Below are 25,739 nucleotides of genomic sequence, written 5' to 3' on the forward strand. Positions count from 1 at the left end.
TCTTTGTACTTGTTCTCTATGAGATTAAGAGTGTAATATTTTATTTTAAGGATCTATCATTTCCGGTTAGAAGTAATAAATTGCTCTCTTTAGGTATAAAAATACTTAAGTTGGTATTAAAGATAAATTGTGTGATGCAAACCTTTTTATTTTGTTAAAAATAAAGTAAATGAAATTTTGTTAAGCCTGTTTATACATAGTTTAGGGGTATTTTTTTTTAGTTTTGATATATATATTTATGCATGTAAATTATGTATATTGTTATTTCTATTTGCAAACATATAATTTCTTCAAGTATTTAAAATCTAAACTCTTAATAACAGTATCTATAGAACATATCTTCCAGAAATTTCACTGTAAGATTTTTTTTTTTATTTTAGTTCATTTTTTTTTTTTTTTTTTTTTTAGTTAGTATCTAATTTCGATTTGAATTATTGTAAGGCAATTTGGTTTAACTTGAAAAATGTCTTTCTTAAATAAAAGTAAAAAGGCAGACCTAATCTGTCTAGCACAAGATTTAGGTGAGTCGCCAGACGAAACCATGTCTAAAGTAATTTTGAAAGAATTAATTTTAGCTAGTAAACATTATAACGAGGAAGAGGCAAAAGAATATTTAGAAGTTATCGTAGCTGGAAGGTTAGAACAGGAACAAAAACTTGAAAATGAAAATAAACTAAAATAAGAGAGGGAATTTGAGTTACAAGTACAGAGGGAAAAGGAAAAGTTCGCACTCGAAAAACTTTGTCTAGAAGTGGAATTATCCAGGATCAATCAAAATTTGGTTCAAAATAGTGATCAAGTCATGCGTGCAAAATCATTAGATGAAATAGTTAGGATGGTTATGCTCTTAACAGTTAAAGTTCCTAGTAAGTCAGACGGATGGGACTATTTCTTTTCAAGCTTAGAAAAGGCATTTGTAAATGAAAATGTTAGTGATGAATTTAAACCAAAAGTGTTGCTTTGTTTATTAGGAGACAAAGTGTCTAATTTGTTAGTTAATATAGAAGAAGGCGAATTAAAAAAATTATGAATCTTTGAAGAAAATAGTATTACAGGAGTACAAACCTTCACCGAAATTGTGTTTAGAAAATTTTCGCAAAGCTAAACGTAACAACGATGAAACATTTCCTCAATTTGCATCTCGGTTAACATCCATGTGGGTGTATTATTGCAAATCAAGAGGTGCTAGTGATTTTGAGACTGTAAATCAACTCATTGTAGCAGATAAAATTTTCCAAACATTGGATTCCGAAACGGCAACCCATATAGGTGTGCTACAGGGGGAAAGTTGGTTTAAGCCAAAGGAAATGGGTAAACGTTGTGATGTAGTCTATGCATCCAAGGGTAAATCCTATGACGGGTCAGTGAGAGCCAAAAGAAATGATTATGATGAAAGAGGTTTTCAGGGTAATTGGGGAAAACAACAGTTCAATGAGAAGAAGACCGATAATAGGTTTCCGCTGAGGGTGCAGAAGCAGAATCAAAAAGGGAAACAGTAGCTGCTAGGGTGGATTTACTCGGTAAAGTAATTCCTAGGCATGCTATTGAAGACAAACTTTGTAAATTGGCAAAGGTATCTGTCAGTGTAGCTGGGAAACTAGCCGAAGCATTAGTGGATTCTGGCACGGAAATTACAGTTGTCAAAAGAGACTTAGTTCCTGAAGTTTCAGTCGAAGGTGCTTCTACGATATATTTGAAGGGTATTTTTGGTCCGGCGGTTAAATGTCCTTTAGTGTACCTTCCGTTAAGTCTTGCTACTGGTGGCCAAGTTAATGTGGTGCATCAGCAAGTTTTATGTGCTTTAGCAGATGTTTTGGTGGAGGATGTGTTGCTTCCACCGGATATTCTAAACATGTTGGGAGGGGCCCGGAGTGAAGGAAATTCACTGGCTCAGAACTCTCAGGAATTGAGGGGTGATCTGCAGGAGAAAGCACAGGATAGCATTATCTTTGAGAAAACTCAAAGTGAAATTACTTCTTGTGGGAATGAAGTGGGAACGGTTAATAATAAGGATGAGGAAGTAACCACTGAGACGGTTAAGGGAAGCATGGTCGCTGATACTTTTCGCTCTGAGCAGGAACAGTGTGTCGAATTAGCGATGGCTTGGAAGCAGGCTAAAGAAGGCAAAAGTAACTACTATGAGGTAGACGGTTATATGTTTCACAGAGACAAAATACTCGGGGAGAGTATTGGGCAACTGGTAATTCCAAAGTGTAGACGCGGTGAGGTACTCAGACTTGCTCATACCTCAGTGTTTAGTTGTCATATGGGTTCTAAAAAGACTCTAGAACGAATCAAGTACTTTCTTCTGGGAAGGTATGCGGACGGATGTCAAAAAATTTTGCGACTCATGTAAAGAGTGTCAACTCACTCAGACTGTTAAAACTAGTGACAGAACGCCAATTACGCCTGTCGTGAGGCCTGAATTACCATTTCAGGTAGTGAATGTAGACCTGATAGGTCCAATTGATCCTCCTAGTGCGAAAGGGCATAAATACATATTATGTCTGGTTGATCAACATACTAGGTGGGGCGAAGCCATACCGTTGACTAGTCTGAATGCTAAGGCAACATGTGAAACTTTGTTAAGTATATTTTCAAGGACAGGTATTCCTAATGTTATCACGTCTGATAACGGGACCAATTTCACGGCCGAACTGACTAAAGAGTTTCAAAAACGAATAGGGAGCAGTCCAAGATTCTCTACCCCTGGATATCCACAATCAAATGGGTTGGTGGAGAGGTTTAATAGAACTTTAAAAAACATGCTGCATAATGTAGTCAGGGAAGAAGGTAGGGGATGGCATTTACAAATTCCTTATGTGCTGTGGGCGTACAGAGAAATACCTCATTCAACTACAGGTGTGTCGCCATTTCAGTTACTCTGTGGTAAACAACCACAAGGTCCTTTGTCTATCCTAAAATCTACTTGGACAGGAAAATTTAATAATGTACAATTAAATAGTACTTCCGTTTCCAAATACCTGGAAAATTTAAAAACAAAAATAGAGAAGGCTGCAGAGCAGGCTAAGCTTGTTTCAGCAGTACAACAGGAAAATGCGGCGTATTATCACAATTTAAGATCGTCTAACCGAGTGTACAAAGTTGGAGATCAGGTGATAGTATTAATACCTGATTCGACTAATAAATTATTCGCCAGATGGCAAGGTCCTGCAACTATCGTTGAGAAATGTAATCCCCATTCTTTTTCAGTTAAAATGTCGGATGGGTCTACCAAGCACATTCATCAAAATAAGTTAAAACATTACATAGCTAGTGCTAACTCTGTAAATGTCATTTTTGAGGAAGAAAAAGAATTTGGGCATGTTGAAACTTTACCAACCGCTACCAAAGAATCTAAATTTATCGAAATTCTTGATAATCTTAAAATTAAACATTTAGACAATTCTCAATTAGAAACTCTTAAAAATTTAATCGTAAAATTTAAACGCATTTTTACTAAACCCGTGCAACCAGCTGCGGTTGGCACTCATAAAATTGAACTATTGCCCAATACGGTACAGAAAAAGCCTCATTGTTATAGTGTTCCTATTGCATACAGAAAGGAAGTTGAACATCAAGTTCAAGAACTTTTAGAGTTAGACTTGATAGAACCTTCGGTATCCGAAATCGCTCATCCAATTGTTTGCGTTGCTAAAAAGGATTCTTCAATGAGAATGTGCATTGATTTTAGAGCATTAAATGCAGTCACCAAAGTTCCAGTCTTTCCCATGAAAGATTTGCAAGAAGTGATATTCACTGCAGGGTCAGGCCATTGGTTAAGTAGCTTAGATCTTTTAAAGGGATATTGGCAAATAAAAATGGATGAGGAAAGTAAACGGTTGATGGCGTTTGCTACTCATAATGCCATGTATCAGTGGAAGACTATGCCTTTCGGTCTGGCGGGAGCATCTGGTACTTTTCAACGTGAAATGAACCGTGCCTTGAAATCTCATTCAGAGTATGTGCAGGCGTACATGGATGATGTAGTCATTTATTCTAGATCTTTTAAAGAGCATCTGTTTCATTTAAAACTTATACTGACAGAATTAGATGAATTAGGATTTTCTGTACGGCTGGATAAATGTACTTTCGCCACCAAACAAATAAAATATTTAGGCCATATTATATGTGGAGGTAGACATGGTCTGGATAAAGACAAAATTCTAGCAATACAGAAATTATTTAGACCTACCACTAAAAAAGAGGTCAGGTCCGTATTAGGATTAATGGGATTTTACCGCACATATATACCAAAATTTGCGGAAATATCCACTCCACTCACAGAATTAACCAAGAAGAATAAGCCAAACAAGGTAGGTTGGGGGGAAGAAGAACAAAATTCGTTTGAGAAACTGAAAGAATTACTCTGTGAGGTAACAAGTCTTGCTACCCCTGATGCCAACTTGCCATTCCAGATACACTGTGATGCGTCTGATCATGGTGTAGGATGCTGTTTAACTCAGCAAGATGCTGACGGGTCTTACAAACCAATAGCTTTTGCCAGCCAAAAATTCAACGCTGCACAAAAGAACTGGGCAAGCATTGAGAAAGAGGCTTGGGCAGGGCTATATAGTCTGAATAAATTCGATAAGTGGATTTATGGTGCTAAGGTGGAGATTATATCTGATCACAATCCTCTTAAATATCTGAACCAAACCACTCCTAAAAGTCCAAAGCTAACCCGTTGGGCTCTAGCTCTACAAAGGTGGAATCATTCCATCACACATAGACCTGGTGTACAGCATCGAGGTGCGGATGCTCTATCACAACTGAAATAATTCATCACTTGTACAAAAAAAAAAGTTATGTCTGTATTTTTGATATTTGTATATGTATGAAACCAGTATACATGTTATATTAGTTTTTATCTTTTTGAATTTATTTGTTTTTGATTTTTATAAGTAGGTTATAGTGTTTTTGTATATTTATATATTATTCATGAATGTAATAAAATCAGCCACTGTGGGTTGATTTTATGCTTAGGTGGGGCGTGTAAGACATGCCAATTTTGGCAAAACTTCTCACCCCTGAGAGTAACCCCGCTTGCCTAACGGAAGTGGGGGGGGAGAAAGAGGGAGAGGGAGAGAACTGGCTGAGAGGCAGCAGAGTAAGGTCGCTCTGCTAGATCGTGATGTTGTTTCTTGTAATATTTTCATAATTTTGTGACGTAATCTGGGCTGTGTCCCTTATGAACCTGTGAATAAAAATTTTGGGACTAAAAAGTAGTGATCACTGTCTCTATCGCTCACACCAAAGAAATCCCACGCGAAAGAAAAGGTTTTTACAGTAAGTATTGATAATTGTTTTTGGAAATGTTCCTGCTCCTCACCTGCTTCAATAAGCCTTTGTCATACTGTTAATGAATATCAGCATACCCATCAACAGCCAATAATTCTTTTACTTGTAAGATCTGCACTTGTTTTGTCGAAATGTAATTCACTATCTTGCATAGGAAATTTGTCTGTCAGAGGTGTCTTAAATTTGCTTTCACACTTGCTCTTTCATTTTGGAGAAATTGTCCCAACCTCATTTTGCTAATTTTTTATCCTGGAAACACTTCTGTAGCAATATCTCTCATAATTATAGAGATATGCTGAATTAGAGTAATAATTTCTTTTTCTAGGAACAATATCCATTTTTTCAAATGCAAGTAACAGTAGAAAGTTCATACAATTGAGTATTTCTAACAGTTCAAACTCAAAACAAAAAATATGTGATGGTACAGAAAAAAAAATACAGATGATCACACTGTCAAATCAATTAAGACTAATCAAGGTGAACCTCCCTTTGTAACAAAATGCAGATGAAATCAGTTTCAAGCAAGAAATCCTTATGCAAATATGAATTTTATAAGAAATGAAACTTGTCCCAAATAATTTCCAAAATACTATTAACTTAATACACTTGGCATGGATTTCAACTGCTGTCAAACTAACAAAGACTAATTCGTGTAACTTACAAATACTGCAAATGTATCAGAATTAAAAAAGTGTGCATAATAATAAACTGCTGCAAAGATTCAGCCCTTTTTAAGTACGCTAGCCAAATAAATAAATGACCATCTTTGTACATGCATGTACAGAGATTTTACAGGAGTGAGGATGTTTAGTATTTTTTAAGAGGCTGCACATCCTGTTAAAATATTTACAAATAATTCAGTCATTAAAAAATGTGGAAATCAAGTATAGAAATCTGATTTTGTGGATGCACATTTCACAATTGAATGTTGCTGTATTTATTCCACATATCCAGAATGAATTTCTATAATTATTAAACTAACAGTTAAGGCAGCCATTTTTTTTATGTTAAAAACCACAAGAAATATTACAATCAAAAATATTAAAATCGTGATTCCTGACAAAAATAATTTAAAAGCTTCTTAGGCTTACACAAAAAAAAATCAATAAATAAACATACCTTCACTTGCTTCTCTTTCCTTCCCAACAAGATGAATATTTTTCAAAAGTATTACACAAGGAGCAAATGTCATACCTGAAAAAAAAAACATATAATACATCTATATGCTGATTAGTAATAAAGAAGCATATAGAAATACATTTTTAAGTGGGAAGTAACCTTTATCAATTTTATTTTTAAATCTTGCTTCAATAACAGCTGATATTTCCCCAACTAATTCATGGCAACTGACCTGAAAAAAACAACACAATAGCATAAAGTAAATGCAATTAATCCCTTTAAATAAGAAAGTAAAAAAATGAAAGAAATTTATAAAAGTTAATGACTTCTCTAGCTTTCTCTAAATTTGAAGAAATATTTTGAAATATAAAAATATTTAAAAATTTAACATTTTTCCAAAAATATTTGTGTATTGAGTTCAATACTGTAATATAAAAAATAAATATAGTAAAATAATAAAATGTAGTAATATAGTAAAAAGTTTTTTGTTTTTTTTTTTCATTTGTTTGTTTGCTTCCGTACAAGGTCTAATCTACGGCTGCCTAATAAACATGAGATTATTTTACAACATTTCTTTATTAATGAAAAATTGACAGCTATGCTATATTTTCTGAAACCTGTAAGAAATGTCACACACTTAATAATGTGGATAGATGAGTACACATGAATTATCCATACATCACAGGAGTTATGAGCTCATGGAAAATAGGCTCCATTATGGTAAGTTTCATGCAACAAGCCCACCCATCATCAAATAATTCAATTCAAAACCAAGAAACAAGGTAACTAAAACTTGGTGTATAAATATCAGATACATTATTTCTTATATGAATTTGTAAATTTATTTCAAAACAACTGTCAAGTTGTCACAAATGTCATTCATGAAAATAAACCTTATTCTGTTTCCTTTAATTTGGGGGAAAAGACTATTCCATTCTTTTTTTCTTTTTTTTTTAAGTGGCAAAAATTATTTATTCATTTCTCATAGCTAAATTACATTTTTAAAAATTTAGAAAGTCACAAGATTTAAATTTATTAAATCACATTTAAAATAAACATTTTTACCTGAAATAAATGAAGATTAAGACTTCTACAAACAGCTTTAATGACTGTCGTTTTACCACAGCATGATGGTCCCGAAAATAAAATATTACCACTTAAATGACATTTTTCATTCCTATAGAAATAAAAAACACATATTTTATTAAAGAATAATAGTTATTTTTTTTAAATATATACATAAAAATATTTTACATTTGCATTTTTATTGTATTTGTTTTCAAAAAGGCATTTACCCTAGTATGATACTAGTACTAGATGCTATTCTGAAATAGATTTCAGAAAATTTAATTATGCAAATTAAAATATTTTTTATAACAAATAACGACTCATTACTACAAAACTAAGCATATTATAAATATTCGTCATTAAAAAGCTGAAATTATTAAGTTAAATTTCTCATTTTTATTACCATTATCAAATTTTAAAAAATGAACATTTACTGAGACTTTCACACAATTTGTATTTAGAAAATTCAACAATAATTATATAAAATCATCAAAATATTCTTAATGATTAAATTTATTTATTTTTACATTCTTATGTATAAATTACAAATAGAGCACTGAAAAAATGTGATTAAAATTTCCATAAATTCTAGTGCTTTAAAATATCTTGTGTCTAGGATTTTTTTAAAATTAATTATATACCTGTATATCGGTGCATGTACATATAAGCATGGTAATTCAAAAATGCAATAAAGGGCTATCCTACTTTAACAAACATTAATCATAATCTCACTTACATGCAGCAAAAGCAAGATTTAGGGCTTCACAAATGACATTTCTATCTTCAGTGGCTGTGTTCTCTTCGGTAAGTCATTCTTAGCTTATCAAATGTTTTATTCTGTTAACTTACAAGTACAAGAAGAAAAGATATTTTATGTGACAGATTATCCACCGATATTTGTAAACTTAATCTTCTCTTTAACCAAATCCATGGTATCATATTGATTTACTTTTATTAATACACATCATAGGATTTTTGTGCAAGAACAAATATTAATGCTTTTTTTTTTTTCCCCTTCTTCTTCTTCTTTTTTTCATGTGATTTTTCTGTTTGAGGAAAAATTTGCTTAATAGTTTAAAATATTTTATAAATCAACTAAAATTAGAACTAGGGGAGGGAAACTGTTTTTATATTTGAAGTCATTACATTCAATATATATATATAATACTAACGTATATGACAATGTGTGTAAATTGCTCTTATAATTTATTATTGAATGCCAACAATCAAATGTTAATAAAGCATCATTCAGATTGCTTCACTGAATGTTTTTACTGTTGCACTTAATTCTAAATAACTTAACTAATAAACACTTTGCTTATATAACAAACAAAACAGCAAAATATTATTAGAATTCTTTGAATGTAGACTTGTTATGTTACCAAACACTCCCTTCAGTCAAAAGAAAGAATATGTCAAAGAAGCTAAGATGATTAGTCAAGCATGAAAGTAGGCTTAACTCTCGCCAGATGAAGAATTGCTAAATAACTTATCACTATATTGCAAATGAAATTAACAACAATCTCAAAAACCTTTCAAACGAAACTAAACTAAAATAATCATTATGACTTGCTTTTAGAAGATATGAATGTTCATTCACTTCCAAAATTATTATCTCACAAAAAAATTCTTTTAACATCATCTAAAAATTCAAAGAATTGCCTTTTTAAAATAATATAAATTTTATTTCCATATAATTTTTGTATTTTTAATAGTTTTTAAAATTTATTTTAGTTTCAATCTGAAACAAATGTTAATGATGAAATTCATACTCATCCATTAAAATATACCAAGTCACTTACTTTGCAAGAGTTAAAATTAAGATTAAAAGCAAGCCTTCCAAGTAGGATTACCAAGTACATTACCTCCAAGTAGGATTTCAATTCCACTTTTATTTAATAGTACAAACATTTCTTAATTTGCAATTCAGTAATTTGTAATAGACTAATTCAATGTCATTCATGTCTTTTAGTCATATCAAATAAGACATTGAGAATTTTTTTAAAAATGCAATCCATATTATTCGTTTAACTGCTTTAAAAATTCAATAATCTGGGTGAACAATTCGCCAAAGGCAGCCAATAGTTAGAAAAAATTCCGGACATAAGAAAAATGTAGCCCTGAGTAATTTTTTTCATTAATATATGACGAATTCATGCAATTTATTTCTAAAAATGCTCAGACAGCTAATGTGCACTATAACTATTAATAAACAAAGGTTTACAAATACCCATTTCTTTTTGTTAAAGAATAAAGATACATTTTTATTTAAGAATTTTCAGATGTTGTCTCAATTCCCCCCCCCCCAGAGTTCTGCTTACAAATGAAAATTAACTTGAATATAGACAAATTTGCATATTACTAAAGGCAAATGAATTCAGTAACAGCAATAACCAATCAATCAAGTTTCTTTTTTTGTTTTTATTGCTTTCAATCTATTAATCAGATAGATAAATTACATTTAACTCATTCAGCATTGAAATATTTCATCATCCTCTCATAACAGAATAAACAATCAACAGTAAGAATGGGGGGGGGAATATTGCAATAATTCAAACAATTTGCCTGTTTCTTACAATGATAGGTGCACTCAAGTCAGGGTCAGTAATAGATTCAAATGTTATACATGATTAATAACATTCAAGAATTTTGACTCAGATAACAAAAGCAAGAAATATTATATATTCATTAATAACTTACTGAAGTTTCAAGAAAGGTAGAATCAGATCTTGGAGGAGTGTAATGTAATGGGAAAGACCTTCAGGAATGGATTCCCAGACAGGATGAATAGGAAATGATGAATAATATGCTTCCATGGTAAGTGGGACATAACTTTGCTTGATTCCTAACTAAGAAATATTCAAACATGATTTCATTGCTAAGTTTAATAATGAAAAAAAAAAATGACATTTTTAAAACTTAATGCTGCAAAAGCTGTTGAATTAGATAAATACAGAGTCTATTAATAATGCACTACAATAATAAACATGTAAAAAACTTGCAGTAAAATAAAAATGTTACATTTAATAATATTTTGATTTATTATTAAAAGGCAATAAGAATCTGAAAGATTGAAATCATGAAATATATTTTCAATCGAGTTAAACAGATTTTATAGTGAATATAAATAGCCATACCAAGCATTAAGAAAAATAATGCTAGCAATAAGATTTCAGACATTAAATAAAAGCAAGATCATATATTTTTAATATGTATATTCATTTATGCATTTTAAAAGTTAAAATAATGCAACTTTAAATAAATATCAAACTACCTTAAAATTAATTATTATATTTACATCAAATTGGACATCATATTACTTTTGCTATGAATTATATTTTAATTAGCAAATATGATTTGTTGACAACAGCTCATTAGTATACCAAAATTTATTATTTTGAAACTTCTTACCACAGTTTTTAAAAAATACATTAAATTATTTAGAATTATTTTATTAGATTAAATTATTCTATTATTTAATTATCATTAAATTATTTAGATTTATTTATTTCATGAGAGTGATATTAATCTTTTGCTCCTTTCTTATTCATTTAACTAATATTTAAAGAAACAAATATAATAACAGAGACTGAGAACATATAACAATAATTTTCTTTTATTAATGTAATATCTTCTACAATTATATTAAATATTAGTACAAATCTGTAACTAGAGGAATAAACAAACAAGAATAATTTACCTGATATAAACGAGTAGTCTTTTTACTCATCACATAACCATGGGGGGAAGGTTCTCCTTCTATGTTTGAAATACGAAAATATACAACAGGCCATCTGTAAAAAATATATTCATTCAGTTTTAATTGAAAAATTTACACAAACTTAGAACATCTTTCAATAATAATAAAAAATTCTATGCATTAAAAATTAACTACACAGCAAATAAATTTAATGATGCACATACATAACTAAAATGAAGCAAATTCAGGGAAATATGAGAAAAATAAATTTCCTTCATTCTCTGACTGACAATGTTAAAAAGTAAATAAAACTTCCCATATATGAATTAAAAAGTTAGTATAACATACAGGGGAAAATGATGAGATTCTGCATTTATCACTGAAACATATAATTTGAAATGCTTTAAGAATAGAATGGCAAAGATGTAAACCCAACTTCAAGCCTTTGTTATTTTAACATTAATACATACTATTTATTTATACTTTCTGAAGTAGGAAAATTTTACTTTCCAAGAAACAAGCTTTCTATATTTTGTTGATTTTTTAACCCTTTCTACAGATATTTTTGCTTCCTTCCTGTTATAAAATATTAGCACATTTGCATCAGTTTGAAACTGCTAATAATGTGATAAAATTTGTCTTAATTAAAATTATTGATTTATAGAAGTGTGATAAAAACATTTTTATTTCATTATGTATAAACTTGACACCAGCATATGTATAAGCATTATGTATAAACTTGACATAGGTTCAACAAAAATGTTGAACTTTATAAATAAGTAGCCGCCTTTGACAACCAGCCGGTTAGCCAATCTTAATGCTCGTTAAAATTTTGATATTTAAATATTTTATGTAATTCCCACTTTAATAGCTTCTTCATTAAAATATTTTAAAACTTCAAATTTCAATTCACTCATAATATTATAAAGGCCTTCAGTCATAATGTATTCTGTATCTCTCTAATTTTCTGTTAGCTCCCGTAGAATTTATGCTTTAAATTAAAGTGGAAATGATTAATCTGCAATTAATATAATAATATTTTTTTACTGAAATAAAGCATTTTTTTTTTTTTGTAATATGATTACTGAAAATAGAGTCACTGAGCATTTAAACCTTATGAGCACTAAAGAATATCTTTCTTAATTTATGTAATATCTCAAGAATTTGTCAACAAAATTTTTTCAGATTCATCTTGAGCAGGTATATTAATTAACAATGTTTAATTTTAAATGCATCAAACACTAAGAAAATAAACAGAATCTTTTAAAATAATCGGCCCAAAACAGGTTAAAAAAATTACTTAAAAAACGATGAACTTAAACTAACATAAATACAATTTAATTACAAAAGCATAGAACTAACCTAAAAATAATTTCAATCAATTCCGCTTCCGTTGAAAATAGATATAAACAAGCAGAACAAAATGTGCATGCGTGAATTTTCAAAGCCAGTTACGGTAACGCAAATGCGTGAATTTTTCTACGCCTGTTGGGGTAACGCTATGCAGATTAGAAATTTTTAATTTCCTTTATTCTGTTTTATTTTAATTGAAAAGTACTTTCAGAATGAATCTGAAAGATCAATTAATTAACAACGTTTAATCTTAAATGCATCAAACATTAAGAAAATAAACAGAATCGTTTGAAATAATCCGCCGAAAAATGTTAACCCTAGCCTCGTTACTGTTGGGAAAAAAGAAAAAAAAACTGAAGCCTTACTTCATTTGGCAGTGGGGAAAATGAAAAAAAATTTTTGGCGGTAAAGTTAGTTTTTAATTAACAATTAAAATTCTAATTAAAAATTCAAAAAAAAATGAACCCCAGGTGTACATTCCCGACCTACAAGGGTATACATGTACCAAATTTGGTAGCTGTAGGTCAAACGCTCTGGCCTGTAGAGCGCTAACACACACATTGAGCTTTATATAAGTATAGATGAATTATGCCAAAAACAGAGAGAAATAAAATAACTTTGATTAACAGGATGATAAAATGAATAAATTTATATAAAAAGTGCTTGAGTTATTAAATATACTATAGAATTATTACATTAAAAAAATTAATCATCCATACAAACAATAAAATTTGATTTTGAAAATATTGAAATCCATGTGAAAGATATGAAATGTGTCAATGTTCATAATCTCACTATGTGTGTGAGAAATGTTCCCAAGTTTATTCTCAATTCTCAAATGATAGTTAATAAATTATATCAGAGAAAAATCCATAAATCCATTAAAACTTTTAATTCCTTTTCAGACATTTACACTTACATTATATCAAAAATTAATTTCTAAAAACAAAAAATGTCAGTTAAGAAGTTATTATAAGACTATATTAATTTACCTATAACGTAGAAGAGATTCAAATTTTACTAATTTCCAGTCTTAAATTATATGATTGATACTACATTAATATTGAAAAAAACCATTAAATCCAAGTTCAATAAAAGTTTTAATATTTATTTCATTTATTAATTCTTAATTTTTAAAATTAAGTCACATTTGCATTAAACATTTAACTTTCATTTTGTTTACTACCAAATAAGATTACACCTTCTGTTTTAAAAATATTTTTATTTTGATTTAGTTAAGAAAGAAGGTAACAACTACATTTTCTGCTGTAAATATTTATGGATTCCAATAATTTTTTCATTAAATTACAACCATTATCTATGACCTGAACCTAAAATTTTCAAGAAGTCACAATTTGAAGCACATACAGAGTACAGGAAAATCAGATGCACGATTAAGGAAATATTATTAATTGTATCTTTTTTTAATCAATCATTTGCATAATTTACAAAACTAAATTTTTTTTTACATGATGGCAAGTACTTGCCACATGTACAAGTAATTTCAATAATTATATTTAGAACTAATACGAATAATTTCCCAATATCTAAAACAAATTTTTAAAAACATTTTTCGAGAGAAAAAAATGGATAAAGATCTTTTCATGCATCAAGTCACCAGAATATCCACTCTTATTGAAGAAAAAAATTCATGAAAACTTTTAAAGAATAAGGATCATGAACATATTTCAAATAAAAATGCAAAAAAATAGTAAAGTAAACCAATGGAAGTGGTTTTTCCAAAACTTTATCATCTTACTCTTAAAAGTGTTATCCCGGAGAATGCCTTGCGTGGCATTGGCATATAATAGTTACAAAATATAAACATCTGGTGAGAATTTAGCATTCTTACAGAATCCATCGTGTGACTCTTGGTAATTAATCTCTGACACCCGGTTAAAAAGCATTAAAAAAAAAAACGAATCTGGGTTTTAAATGCATTTTTTCAATCCAACTGAAACAAAAATTTTACACAAACTACATCTCTGGTAAACACAAAATTCCATACCAAAACTGATATATTTAAGGCATTGGATTTTTGAATTATTGCATTAATATGTTTCAAAGTACAGACCAAAAGATAGTCAACACATTGTTAGATTTGACTCAAAATTTGATAGGTGTCTACATTTTAGATGTTAAATCTGTGCACCAAATTTCATCTATTTAGATCTCTTTGTTTTTAGTTATGTTAATTTACAGCCAGACAAATAAGACTTCCTCTGAATTGATTTTAATCAAAATTTGATAGAAATCAACAAAATTGGTGTAAAAATGGTATACCAAATTTCAGTTGTTTAGCTCAAATAGTTTTTGAGTTATCTTTGTCACAGACAGACATTTCCATAGATAGATACATTGTTTTTACAATTCAGGTAGGTCTAAAAAAATTGAAATTCATCAAAATCTCATGTTTAATTTTTTTTTTTTTTTTTTTGACAATTAAATACTTTTTCTACACTTTGTGTAGGAGAAAGAAAAATGCAAATTATAAATTTAATCAAATACTTTCACTATTAATATTCAAATGCATCATTCTTTTCTTGTTTACAACTTCTGATGAAGAGCACTAAAATATTTATTATGCTTATCTTAGCCAATATCTATAATTCAAAGGGGTTTTTGAGACCATAATGCATGCTCCGATAATGTTAAGCACTGCACAGCTATTACTAAATGTTAATTTTTCACATGCTACTACTGAATGTTCACTTTCAAAATCTAGTTCATCTGAAATATATCTCTTTTTTTCATCATTTTCCTCATATTGAAATATTAATCTATCCTTATCTATGCTTCCAACCTATTTAGCAACAACCTATTTTTGTGCATGGGATAGTATAAGAATCTTAACTATTTCCACAATATTTAATAAGACATTTTATCAACATATTTAGAAGGTCAAAGTTTTCAAATTTGATTTCTAAATATATCAAACTCCTAAAATTCTAATAAATTGAAATTGCATTCAAAAAGTTATTATGATTCTATTTTAATAAAATGTATAAAAAATCTAGACATTTTTTATTATAAATGTAGACTACTACTACATTTATAATAAAATGTAGTAGTAGTATTCTGCAGTCATCTGTAGATCAAAAACAGAAAAAAGAGGATGTCTTACTTATTATAATGAGATTGGGCTTGTTTAGTCATTTTCTTCAGATTTGAATAACTCATATTGCTAGGAAATATATAGTTTAGAGTGAAATTAGTCGAAATTTTGTGAATGAAGGTACCTACAGTCTCAACATTCCTGTTTCAAATTTCTTAGGCTCGGAAAAAAATTGTTCCTGCTCTCAATAAATCTTGTACCAACTTTGCTGATATCACATATGATCCTTGCATTCCAGGCATTTGCAAGATTACAGTTATTAAGCCTTGAAAAACACCTACATTATGACACAGACAGCTTGGGACCATCTTCTTTTTTATATCTGTCCAAAAAATGGCAAAAATAAACAATCTCTCAGATGGGGTAATTTTGGTCAGTGAAAGAAAATCCTCAGTTTGATACATAGGATCAAAATTTTGCTGCAGTTCGCAATAGAGTAATATGATTTTGATATTAGTATGGAAATTTGCCCTCTTCAACATGGTTTACATATGATACCAAATTAACTCACATTTTGACTTGTTCAACAGCAGTTGCTTTCCCTAGCTATCCGATTTCTACAAAAATTTTGGAAAATTTCCCATTTTCTTAAGCAGAATTTTTGTGTCAATAACACATATTATATAAAAAGATATCAATATCTCATGTGAGAAGTATTTTGTTATATCTAAATGAATTGCTGATAGTATGCAGGATAACCATACTTATTAGCAATGCTGAATAGTGAATTACAATAAGCATTTTCAATAAGTAAAAAAACTTCCACTTTGTATTGGAACATACATTAAGATTAAGCTTTTCTAAAATCCAATTTTCCATAAAATCAAGAAATACAAAATATTTGTGGCTGCAGAATGGGCCAATCTGGCTCAACCACCATATAATTCTATATATATCAAAACTGATTGTGCAAATCCATTTTCTTCATTTACAAAAATTTATTGAATTCTTTGCCAAAATATTAGATTATACATATTAAAATCAGCCAGACAATTGAATAAAACATCCACAATGTATGCAACAATGTTAATTGAAATTAAGTAAAAGCATTTTTCATATAATTTTTTGGCAATCCTGCTACCCGAGAATCTTTCTCAAAGCAAGTTTCAAATTTCCTTACATGGACTATTTAAATAATTTTCCATATACATGAATTCTGCATCCAAGCTCTGTAAATATACAATTAATAGCACAATAGCATTATTTTCAGCTGCTAATCTGATGAAGATCCCTTGGTAGTGTGGTGATAATCCTACTTATTCCCCTTCCCTCAAAATTACACTGAAATGTGATTTGGCTGAATTTATATCCATGTTCCAACTTGTAGAATTCTTAATGAAAAATCACAAACTGTTTTCTCCTTCTCTCCCAAAAAATAAAAGATGTGCATTTTACCTGTTTTTCAGATTTGACAAAAAAAAATCAATCTTTCTTCTGTGGCCCCAAGTACAATGAAATAAAAATTGAAGAAATTATCAAGCATTTTTAAAGGATGTGGGTGCCCTGATCAATTTTAATTAGCAACAAAAAAAGCATTAAAACACTTTTTTTTTTCTGCAATTCAAACAGAAAAGTAATGTGCAATTAGCTGTTACAGGTTGTAAATTATTAAAAGTTTTTTTTATAAAAAATTCGAGCATTATTATTAAGTGTAAAATATTCAAGACCACAGAATATTATATTAAATTTTTTTTAAAAAAATAACATAAATTTACTTCAATTTGTCATGATCATCATCCGACATCCTTGTATGAAAGTCAAACTGATCTAGAAACACAAAGAGGAAAAAGTAAGATTTAATTTCCTTTTCATAATTATAATAGCAAATACTAGTTTTCTAAAATATAAATTTTCAGAAGTTATAGAATTTCAAGCATTTACAGTACTGTGCAATTTAATTGGGACAAACACAAAAAGTTTCACCTTTGTTGTTTAATTAGTATAGGTTCACTTACATGCATGCTATCAATTATTATTTATTATTTACAATCTAGTAGCAAATATGTCCTCCTGTAGCTTTAATTAGATCCTGTACATGTTTTAACATGTATTCCACTAATTTATAATATACGTTTTTGATGTCATTAAAATGAAACCAAACATTTATGATATTCTCAATCATATTTCTTTTATTTTAACAGTCCATTTTACTCGCACATTTCTTCACAATGCTCCAGAAATTTTTGATGAGATTTACATCTAGAGAATTACCAGGCCAATCCAAAACTGTTAATACCTTTTCTTGAAAACAACTCTTTACCACCTCAGAATGATGGTTTGGATCAAGATCCTGTTGAAAGACACCAATACCACCAGCAAACATTTACATAAGATGCACATTTTTTTCTTCTAGCATTGAAATGTATTTTTTACAGTTTATTATTCCTTTAACTGGTACTAAGCTACTATATCCTACGGTTGTAAAATGATCTCAAAATATCTGCTTCTGAGGGTACTTAACTTTTTGATTAAGATGTTCTCTGATGGATTTTCCAGCACTTCATCTGACAAATGTTGATGGAATCCCTTGCACAAAAGAATGTTTTGTCTCTGAATACAAGCTTATTCCAGTCTTGTGCAGTCCAGGATTGACATTTCCTGGCCAATACAAATGTTTTCTCTTTATTGCAGGTGTTAACAACTGTTTTTTTTTTTTTTTTCCTTTCTTTCTTTTTTCTTTTTTACTGGTTTCCTACCCATCCCCCTGCTTCAATAAGCCTTCATCATATTGTTGATGAATCAATGCTCACACCAGTAGCTAATAATTCTCTCTGAAAATCTGTACTTGTTTTGTAAAGATGCATTTTATTATTTTTTTTACAAGAAATTTGTCTGTTTGAGATGTTGTATTGTGTTTCATCCATATTTACTCTTTCGTTTTGGAGAAACTGTCCCAAACTTAATTTGCTGATTAATAATCCTTGAAACACTCAATTTTCCAACTCCAGTTGCAGTAGCAATATCCTTCACTGTTATTGAAGTTTGCTGATTGAGGATACCAATTCTAGTCCTTTTCCTGGGAGTGATATATACATTTTTTTTAATATGTATTAGAACTAGACAATTCACACAACACCCTCCTGCAGCAACTGAAACACAAACTGATGGTAAAATGCTCTACATGTGAACATCACATGGTCAAACCAGTTTAGACTAGTTAAGAACAACCATTTTTTGTAAGAAAATGCAGTTGAAACCGGTTTGAGGCCGAAAATTCCTTAGAACTGAAGAAATTTATAAAAAACCATATTTTGTACAAAAAATGCAGTTGAAACCGGTTTGAGGTAGAAAATTCCAGAGAATTGAAGAAATTTATAAAAAATGAAGTGTGTCCCAATTAATTTGCACAGTACTGTACAAACAGTATAACTTAATAAAGTACTTGAGAGATTTCACAAATATTGCACAATAATTCTCATATAAATAAACATATTCGAACTGAGTCTATGTATGGCATTTTATTAGAAATTAAAACAAATAGTTATAATCCAAATAAAGAATACAAGATGATGGCATAATTAATTTAAAATTACATTACTAACTATAAAGTCATTTAAAATAGCTTTTAAAATTTTAGCTAACAATTAATAGACAAACAGTTTTAGAACATATGCATGACAGTAATTTGACAATGGTTTCTTAAGGGGGGGGGGATTAAAAATCTCCTTATATACTTTGCAAAATTTCCATTTAAAATCTATATAATAGGCATATTAGAAACTGGAAAAGTAAATTTGAATTTGAAGTGAGTAGTGAAAAGAAAATACAACCAATATAATAATAAAAATAATAATGAAAATAATATAAGCTATGCTGTAAAACTGAATAGAAAATAATTTGAATAAATTAACAAGACCTTTGGAATCAATACTAAGAATATCTCCTTTACATACAACTCTGCAAAGAGAAAAAGAGGAAAAAAATTAAAAATACATCATATGACCATTTTTAAAACAAAATTAATGAAGAATGTATAAAATTATATCATACTCCAAGAAAGAAATACAATGCAACAAAAATTAATCATTTAATGATCAAATTCTATAAAATTTGAAAAATGCATCCAATATCTCTCTATATAAGCTGATTTAATTCAATACATTTTGTTCATTTATATTTCAATTTTAATCAAATTACATAACAGCATCTTATAAAGAAAATTCATTTTTAGCTACAAGTAGAAAGCAGGAGAATTAGAAATATGAATAAGGGATATTATAAACTACCTACCTTTAGTAACTTGTGTATCAGGAATATTGATTGTATTCAATTATAATTAAATTTTTGATCAACAGATATTACTTTTTTTTTTCAAAAATATATTTCTAAGCTCCAATTTCAGATAAAAATTTAGCAACTTACTACTATGCTTATCTTGCAGTACATGAATCTACCCTAACAAAGTCATGTCAAATCTCACAAAACCAAATAAGATGCAAATCTTACCATAAGCAAAAGGGAAATTATATTTTTCAAGTTACAATCACATGAGAAATGTAACTATCTCTGTATAGCATATAATTTCACACTAATTATGCAATGTTATAATCAATGGCTACAGCACACCTTACATTACCACAACACATTAAAACTTATTTTGTAACATTTATCTACTTTTTTTTTCTAATAATGCATGATTTTGACAATATATTAAATTATTTCATTCTATTATTGTGTTCTATAATCATATTTAAGATGAGAGAACCTTTTATCATTTCTCAAAGTTCATAACATATCAAAATTTAAACCATGAGCTGCCAGCTTCTAATATAGAATAATTGTGTTGGCACTCAACATGCTTCATGAAGTATGTATGCCCCTTTAGAAATTCATGCATTTAACAAATTAGTAAAATTCTAAATCTGTGTCAAATTTTAAGCCAAATATGTTGAACTATGGATTATTTATCATCTATTTATTCGTTCAAATGCAAATATGGTAACATAATTTCAATAAATTAGATGAGTGAATTTCAATACATAATCCTTATTCTAGAATTATAGGTATATCTTTAAATTTTACCATATCCATCAGCTGTGCAAATTTTCCATTTGTATGTGAACACAACTTTGAAATAAGATTAAACATGATAAATTAATTTTGATATATGATCTTAACATTAAAACTATAAATTTAATCAACTGAATGATGGAGAAGAAATCCAAAATGCATGCTTGATTTTCTTTACTACATAAGGTTAAACAGGAAACAGATTTTATAAAAATTTGTAAAAATTAAAGGAAAAATACTTATATTGGTTTGAACAGATAATGTATTTTAACTCTCAAAAAATATCCTTTAAAGCACTGCAGGATTTTGAGTTGACAAGCTACCACTAGTTATAAGTTTAACTCTTATCATTTTATATAAAATAACAAAGTATTTAACACTAAAATGATGCTAAAAAATTTATGCATTTTATGTAAACATGTTCAACAGGATTCAAAAATATGAATAAAAAAAATAGAAAATATAATTATTCAATATTTAGAATAAACTTATAATTTGTTTCAGAATATAATATCTCAATGGGATTGGTTTGTAGAGTTGACAAAAATTTGAATGAAACAAAATTAGAAAGTAAAAATTCAATATTCCCAAATAATTTCTATATGTCTATATTGCTGCTCTATAGAATAAACAGTTGGATTTGGAGATATGAATTTCAGCCCAAACATACAGGAATATGCACCTTGTAGCCATATTTTTAAAATTTTCAACTATTTAAAAATTAAATAAAATGTAAGAGATTTTCATTTAAATTTTACTCAATCATTAAATCAATTTCCTCAAATTTTACTTTACTAAAAATCATGCTTAATACCAATTAATTTCTACGCAATTTTTTCTCTAATTTCAATAATATTTTTTCTTTCAATTTTTTTATATATTTGCAATGTTTTTTTTTTTTATTCTTGTAACAAATTTCTTATCATTTTTCTTCCTAGTACAAATTTTTATCCTAAGTTTTTTCTTTCATTAATGATAACCAAGATATAATAACTTGATTTAATTTTTGCATATTAAGTGCTATCTGTTTGCCACAAAGACTCTTAATAAAATATGTATTTATTGCAGTTTCTATAGAAACAAGTAATCATTGAAGTCCATTTTAGGTAAATTGTTTATTCAGTTTTTTTATATTGGCATGTTTAATGCCAAATTGGTTATATATTTAACAACAAATTGACTTTTTACATTTAATTTTTATTAGAATATCTACAATTTTGAAAATTTCAGATATCATATCGTATATATGTAAAAAACAACTGGTGTCAAATGAAAAATTAATTTTGAATGTCTAATAAACTGCACAATAAAGTGGAAAAAATGATTTTAAGAAATAAAGTAATATTAGATTCAGTTCATGGCAAAATATCAATAGTTTTCATTTTGTTTGTATTAAATTCATACAAATAACTAACACCAAATTCTCCAGTGCAAACACAGAGCAACTCATCTAATTGAATAATAAAATGATAGTATAAATGATTATAATTTCTATAAAACCTTGTTTATAATATAATATCAATTAAAATGTTCATTATTAAATATGCTTGAAACTTTTTAAATTCTTTCAAAAAGTACATAGGACTTTAGAGTATCTCTATTCTTAAATTAAAAGAGCATTTTAAAATATGTCAGGATATCAGTGACAAAAAAAAAAATGAAATACCATTAATTTTAATCAGAAATTTAAAAAAATTTTTAAAGAAATAAATTAATCAAATATAAGGACATACAATGCAAGAGCATAAATGATCAATGACTCTTACCATTTAAATTTCTTTTAAATTTGTTCATTTTTTTTTCTGATTAAAATTAATAATATTTCTTTCTTTCTTTTTTTTTTTTTTTTTTTTTTTTTTTGCTGCTGAAATCTTGACATTTTTTTTAAATGCCCATTTAATTTAAGAATAGAGATACTCCAAAGTCCTATTTACTTCATTGAAAGAATTTAGAAAGGTTCAAACTGGCAGCAAGAATAAAAAAATAAACCTCAAACTGCAAATAGATAGATTCCTCTATTCAAAATGGATATTCCTGACCAGAATTGGTAAGGAATAGAAATTCTTTTCCCTTCTGTTCCTATAGCAAACATCAAAATCATTGACATTTGTCGGCAAGAGTTCTCATGATGGACAGACAGTCCAGAGAATATGATGTATTGTGAATAGAATCAATGCATTTTCTAATTATTATTATAAATAAAGCAAAAAAAAATAATAATAATAAATTTTAAAATGCACACCAAGCTAAACATAAAAAATTTAATTAAAGGATTTTGCAAATATATATATATATATATATATATATATATATATATATATATATATATATATATATATATATATATTACAGTAAGAAAATGGGTGATTTGTATAAAAATATGAACACAATCTTTTTTTCATAGTTTTAATATTAAAATTAAAATATTTCATGAAATAAAAATGGTTTGAATTTCAAAACAATGAAAAGCATTAAAGCATTATTGTAAATAAGGCAAAAAAATAAATTTTAAAATGTGCTAAAATTAGAGGGTGATTGCATCATATATGGTATAGTTTTTTTAAAAAATACTTTTTTAAATTCAAAATTAAGAAAAAATTATTTTTATGATAATAGGTCTAAACACATTGAGTGTAAAATATCAGAATTTTAATTAATTTAATAAAAATTTTACAAATTCTTCCAAAGTATGCATTTTCATCCTCCATTGATTGTGTGTGATACATACATTCACTTTTATTATTAGTAGAAATATATCCCATTGTAACAATACCCATTATGGATTGGTTGGATTTATTTTTTCTGGTAACCAAGTACAACCACCACCACATTACAGTTTAATGACATTAAATGAAGTATTTTCAAAATAAGATATTTGATTTACAGAAGAAAAAGGAAATAATACTTATGACAATGAAAACAAATAATAAAAATTGAAAAAAAAAAATTAATATTCACATAAAAAAGAAGGAAAAAATGTTAAGTTATTAATCTGTAAAATTATTTTAAACACTAAGCATAGATTTTCAATTCCTAATGTTAATAGGAAATTTTTATCTTTTCCTAAGATACAACAACAGTGGAAAAATTTGCTGGAAAAAACACTGCTGGAAAAAAAATTTAGGTATTAAGTAAACTGAAAATATAACAAAATATGATGCTATTTTAAAGTCTTACAAATGTATGTAGATAATTCTCTATAGAATAACAAAGATACCTTGGGTTATTAAAATATTCTGACAGCAGAGCTTGAGAATTAATTCTTCCATCATAATTAGGAGATTGGATGAGAGTAGCATGAACCTCTGCAGCAACTGGTGGTGATGAACCAACATCTAATGGCTAAAAAAAAATTGCCTGGTGCATAAAATTTTAATTATAATTTTAAAAAAATATTCTACCATCAATAATAGTAAAATAAAATTAATTTTCTGCTATATAACTAAGAAAGTAAAATATTTATAAAGAAAAATAATGGGAAATTTTAATCAACTTTTTTTTTTAAATATAAAATCTTATAAGTTAGCTCTGAGCATGTATTTATAAAAATATGTAATTTGCTTTCTTTTAAATAAAAATTGGTTATTTCTTTCAAAAAAAAATTTATGCTTCCCCATAAACTTGGCAGCATTTACTATCATGTATAAATGTTGGCACATGTCATTTTTCAATTACACATCAGATATCTTATTCTAAAATTGTACATTTTGTAATAGATTGAAATTTTTAATGATTCAAAATACAAGTCTGGTGCATTAAATGCATTATGCTTATTTTATTTTTATTTTATTTATTTTTTATTTATATGCTTATTTTATTTTTAAAATCATTAAAAATTCAAATCAAGATACTGCTATTTAAAAATCAATTTTATTGTTGTATTTAATTACATAAAGTTATTAAAATCCTCATCAGTATTAATATTTTGTTGTAAAAGATTCTTATATTTTCAAAGAATTTAATAACTTGACAGCAGAGGGGGAAAATAAAAAGCAAATTTCCTCATAGCCAATTAAGTAAAAAGTACCCAACAAATATACAGAATAAATATACAAAAATATTGATCAAACACAAAATATTGAAATCGTTTACATAGAATGCAATATGATTTTAAAAATTGGAAAAATCAAGGAAAGGAAGTAACAATTTAATGCTATTAAAAATAATAGCATATTAAAAGAATTTGATATTTACATACAATGAAACAATTTCTCTTTATTTATTATCTGGAATTTAACAAAGACAAACTTTATATATTAAGTGGTGGAGGGATATATTATCTTTCTTTTTTTTTAATTGTAATTCCCACAAATTGAAGGACTTGTATGAAATAAAATATAAAACACTTTCTATATCAGTTTTCGACAATTCATGTATTTAGGCATCAATTCCTGCAACTTCTGCAGCCATTAGTTTCTTGGAGTTAATCCTTAACAAATAAGATACAACATTTTTGTGTGGCTTAATGTGCATTTTATAGTTATTTCACTTTCAGTGAACATATGTGAAAATATTTCACATATAACATTGAATGCATTAAAAGACAAATCTTACACAACAAGTTTTAATGTCTATAAAAATTCAGCTTTGAATTATTGTTCTTAACTAAAAAGTTTGAAATAAGTTTATTTTCGGACATTAAAGTTAACGTTTTCAGACTTGACATATCACCTTCTCCTTAATTCCTTTAGATACAAAGTCTAATATTAATTATGAATTTTTTTGAACTGACACGCAATTTTGTTTCATTTTTTTTTTTTTTAGCATAACTGATAATTGCCTATTTTCCCATATTACTTAGTTTTATTATTTTCATATAAAGCAAGGAGCATGCAATGAATAGATTTTGCGAGGCTTCTCAAACTCTATCAGTAAAATCAGGTTCCATTTTTTTTATCCATCAAATTTGTATTAAATACAGATTTTGAAAGCTAACTGTTTTTAAAAAAATTCCCTGATCAATTCGGAAAAAGCTCACAATTTCTCAAATAATAAACAAATCATTTAATAAGTTTAAATATGGTAGACTTACGCTGTTTCCGTAGATTGAATATTGCTATACCCACCAGAAAT

General features: G+C 28.0%; 1 protein-coding gene across 2 annotated transcripts in view; it reads right to left on the reverse strand.

The window, feature by feature from the left end:
• Nucleotides 1-25,739, reverse strand: part of LOC129968617 (peroxisomal ATPase PEX6-like) — an 88,139-nt gene that overhangs the window by 57,544 nt on the left and 4,856 nt on the right. For both annotated transcript variants that reach the window (XM_056082694.1, XM_056082693.1), the window contains 8 exons: nt 23,884-24,008; nt 19,513-19,553; nt 17,372-17,423; nt 11,189-11,282; nt 10,189-10,337; nt 7,486-7,597; nt 6,580-6,652; nt 6,421-6,495 (listed from right to left, as the gene is read on the reverse strand). In XM_056082694.1, coding sequence (XP_055938669.1) covers nt 6,421-6,495; nt 6,580-6,652; nt 7,486-7,597; nt 10,189-10,337; nt 11,189-11,282; nt 17,372-17,423; nt 19,513-19,553; nt 23,884-24,008 — 721 coding nt within the window. The remainder of the gene's footprint in view (nt 1-6,420; nt 6,496-6,579; nt 6,653-7,485; nt 7,598-10,188; nt 10,338-11,188; nt 11,283-17,371; nt 17,424-19,512; nt 19,554-23,883; nt 24,009-25,739) is intronic.

This window comes from Argiope bruennichi, chromosome 5, assembly GCF_947563725.1.
Source record: "Argiope bruennichi chromosome 5, qqArgBrue1.1, whole genome shotgun sequence".
NCBI classification, from domain to species: domain Eukaryota; kingdom Metazoa; phylum Arthropoda; class Arachnida; order Araneae; family Araneidae; genus Argiope; species Argiope bruennichi.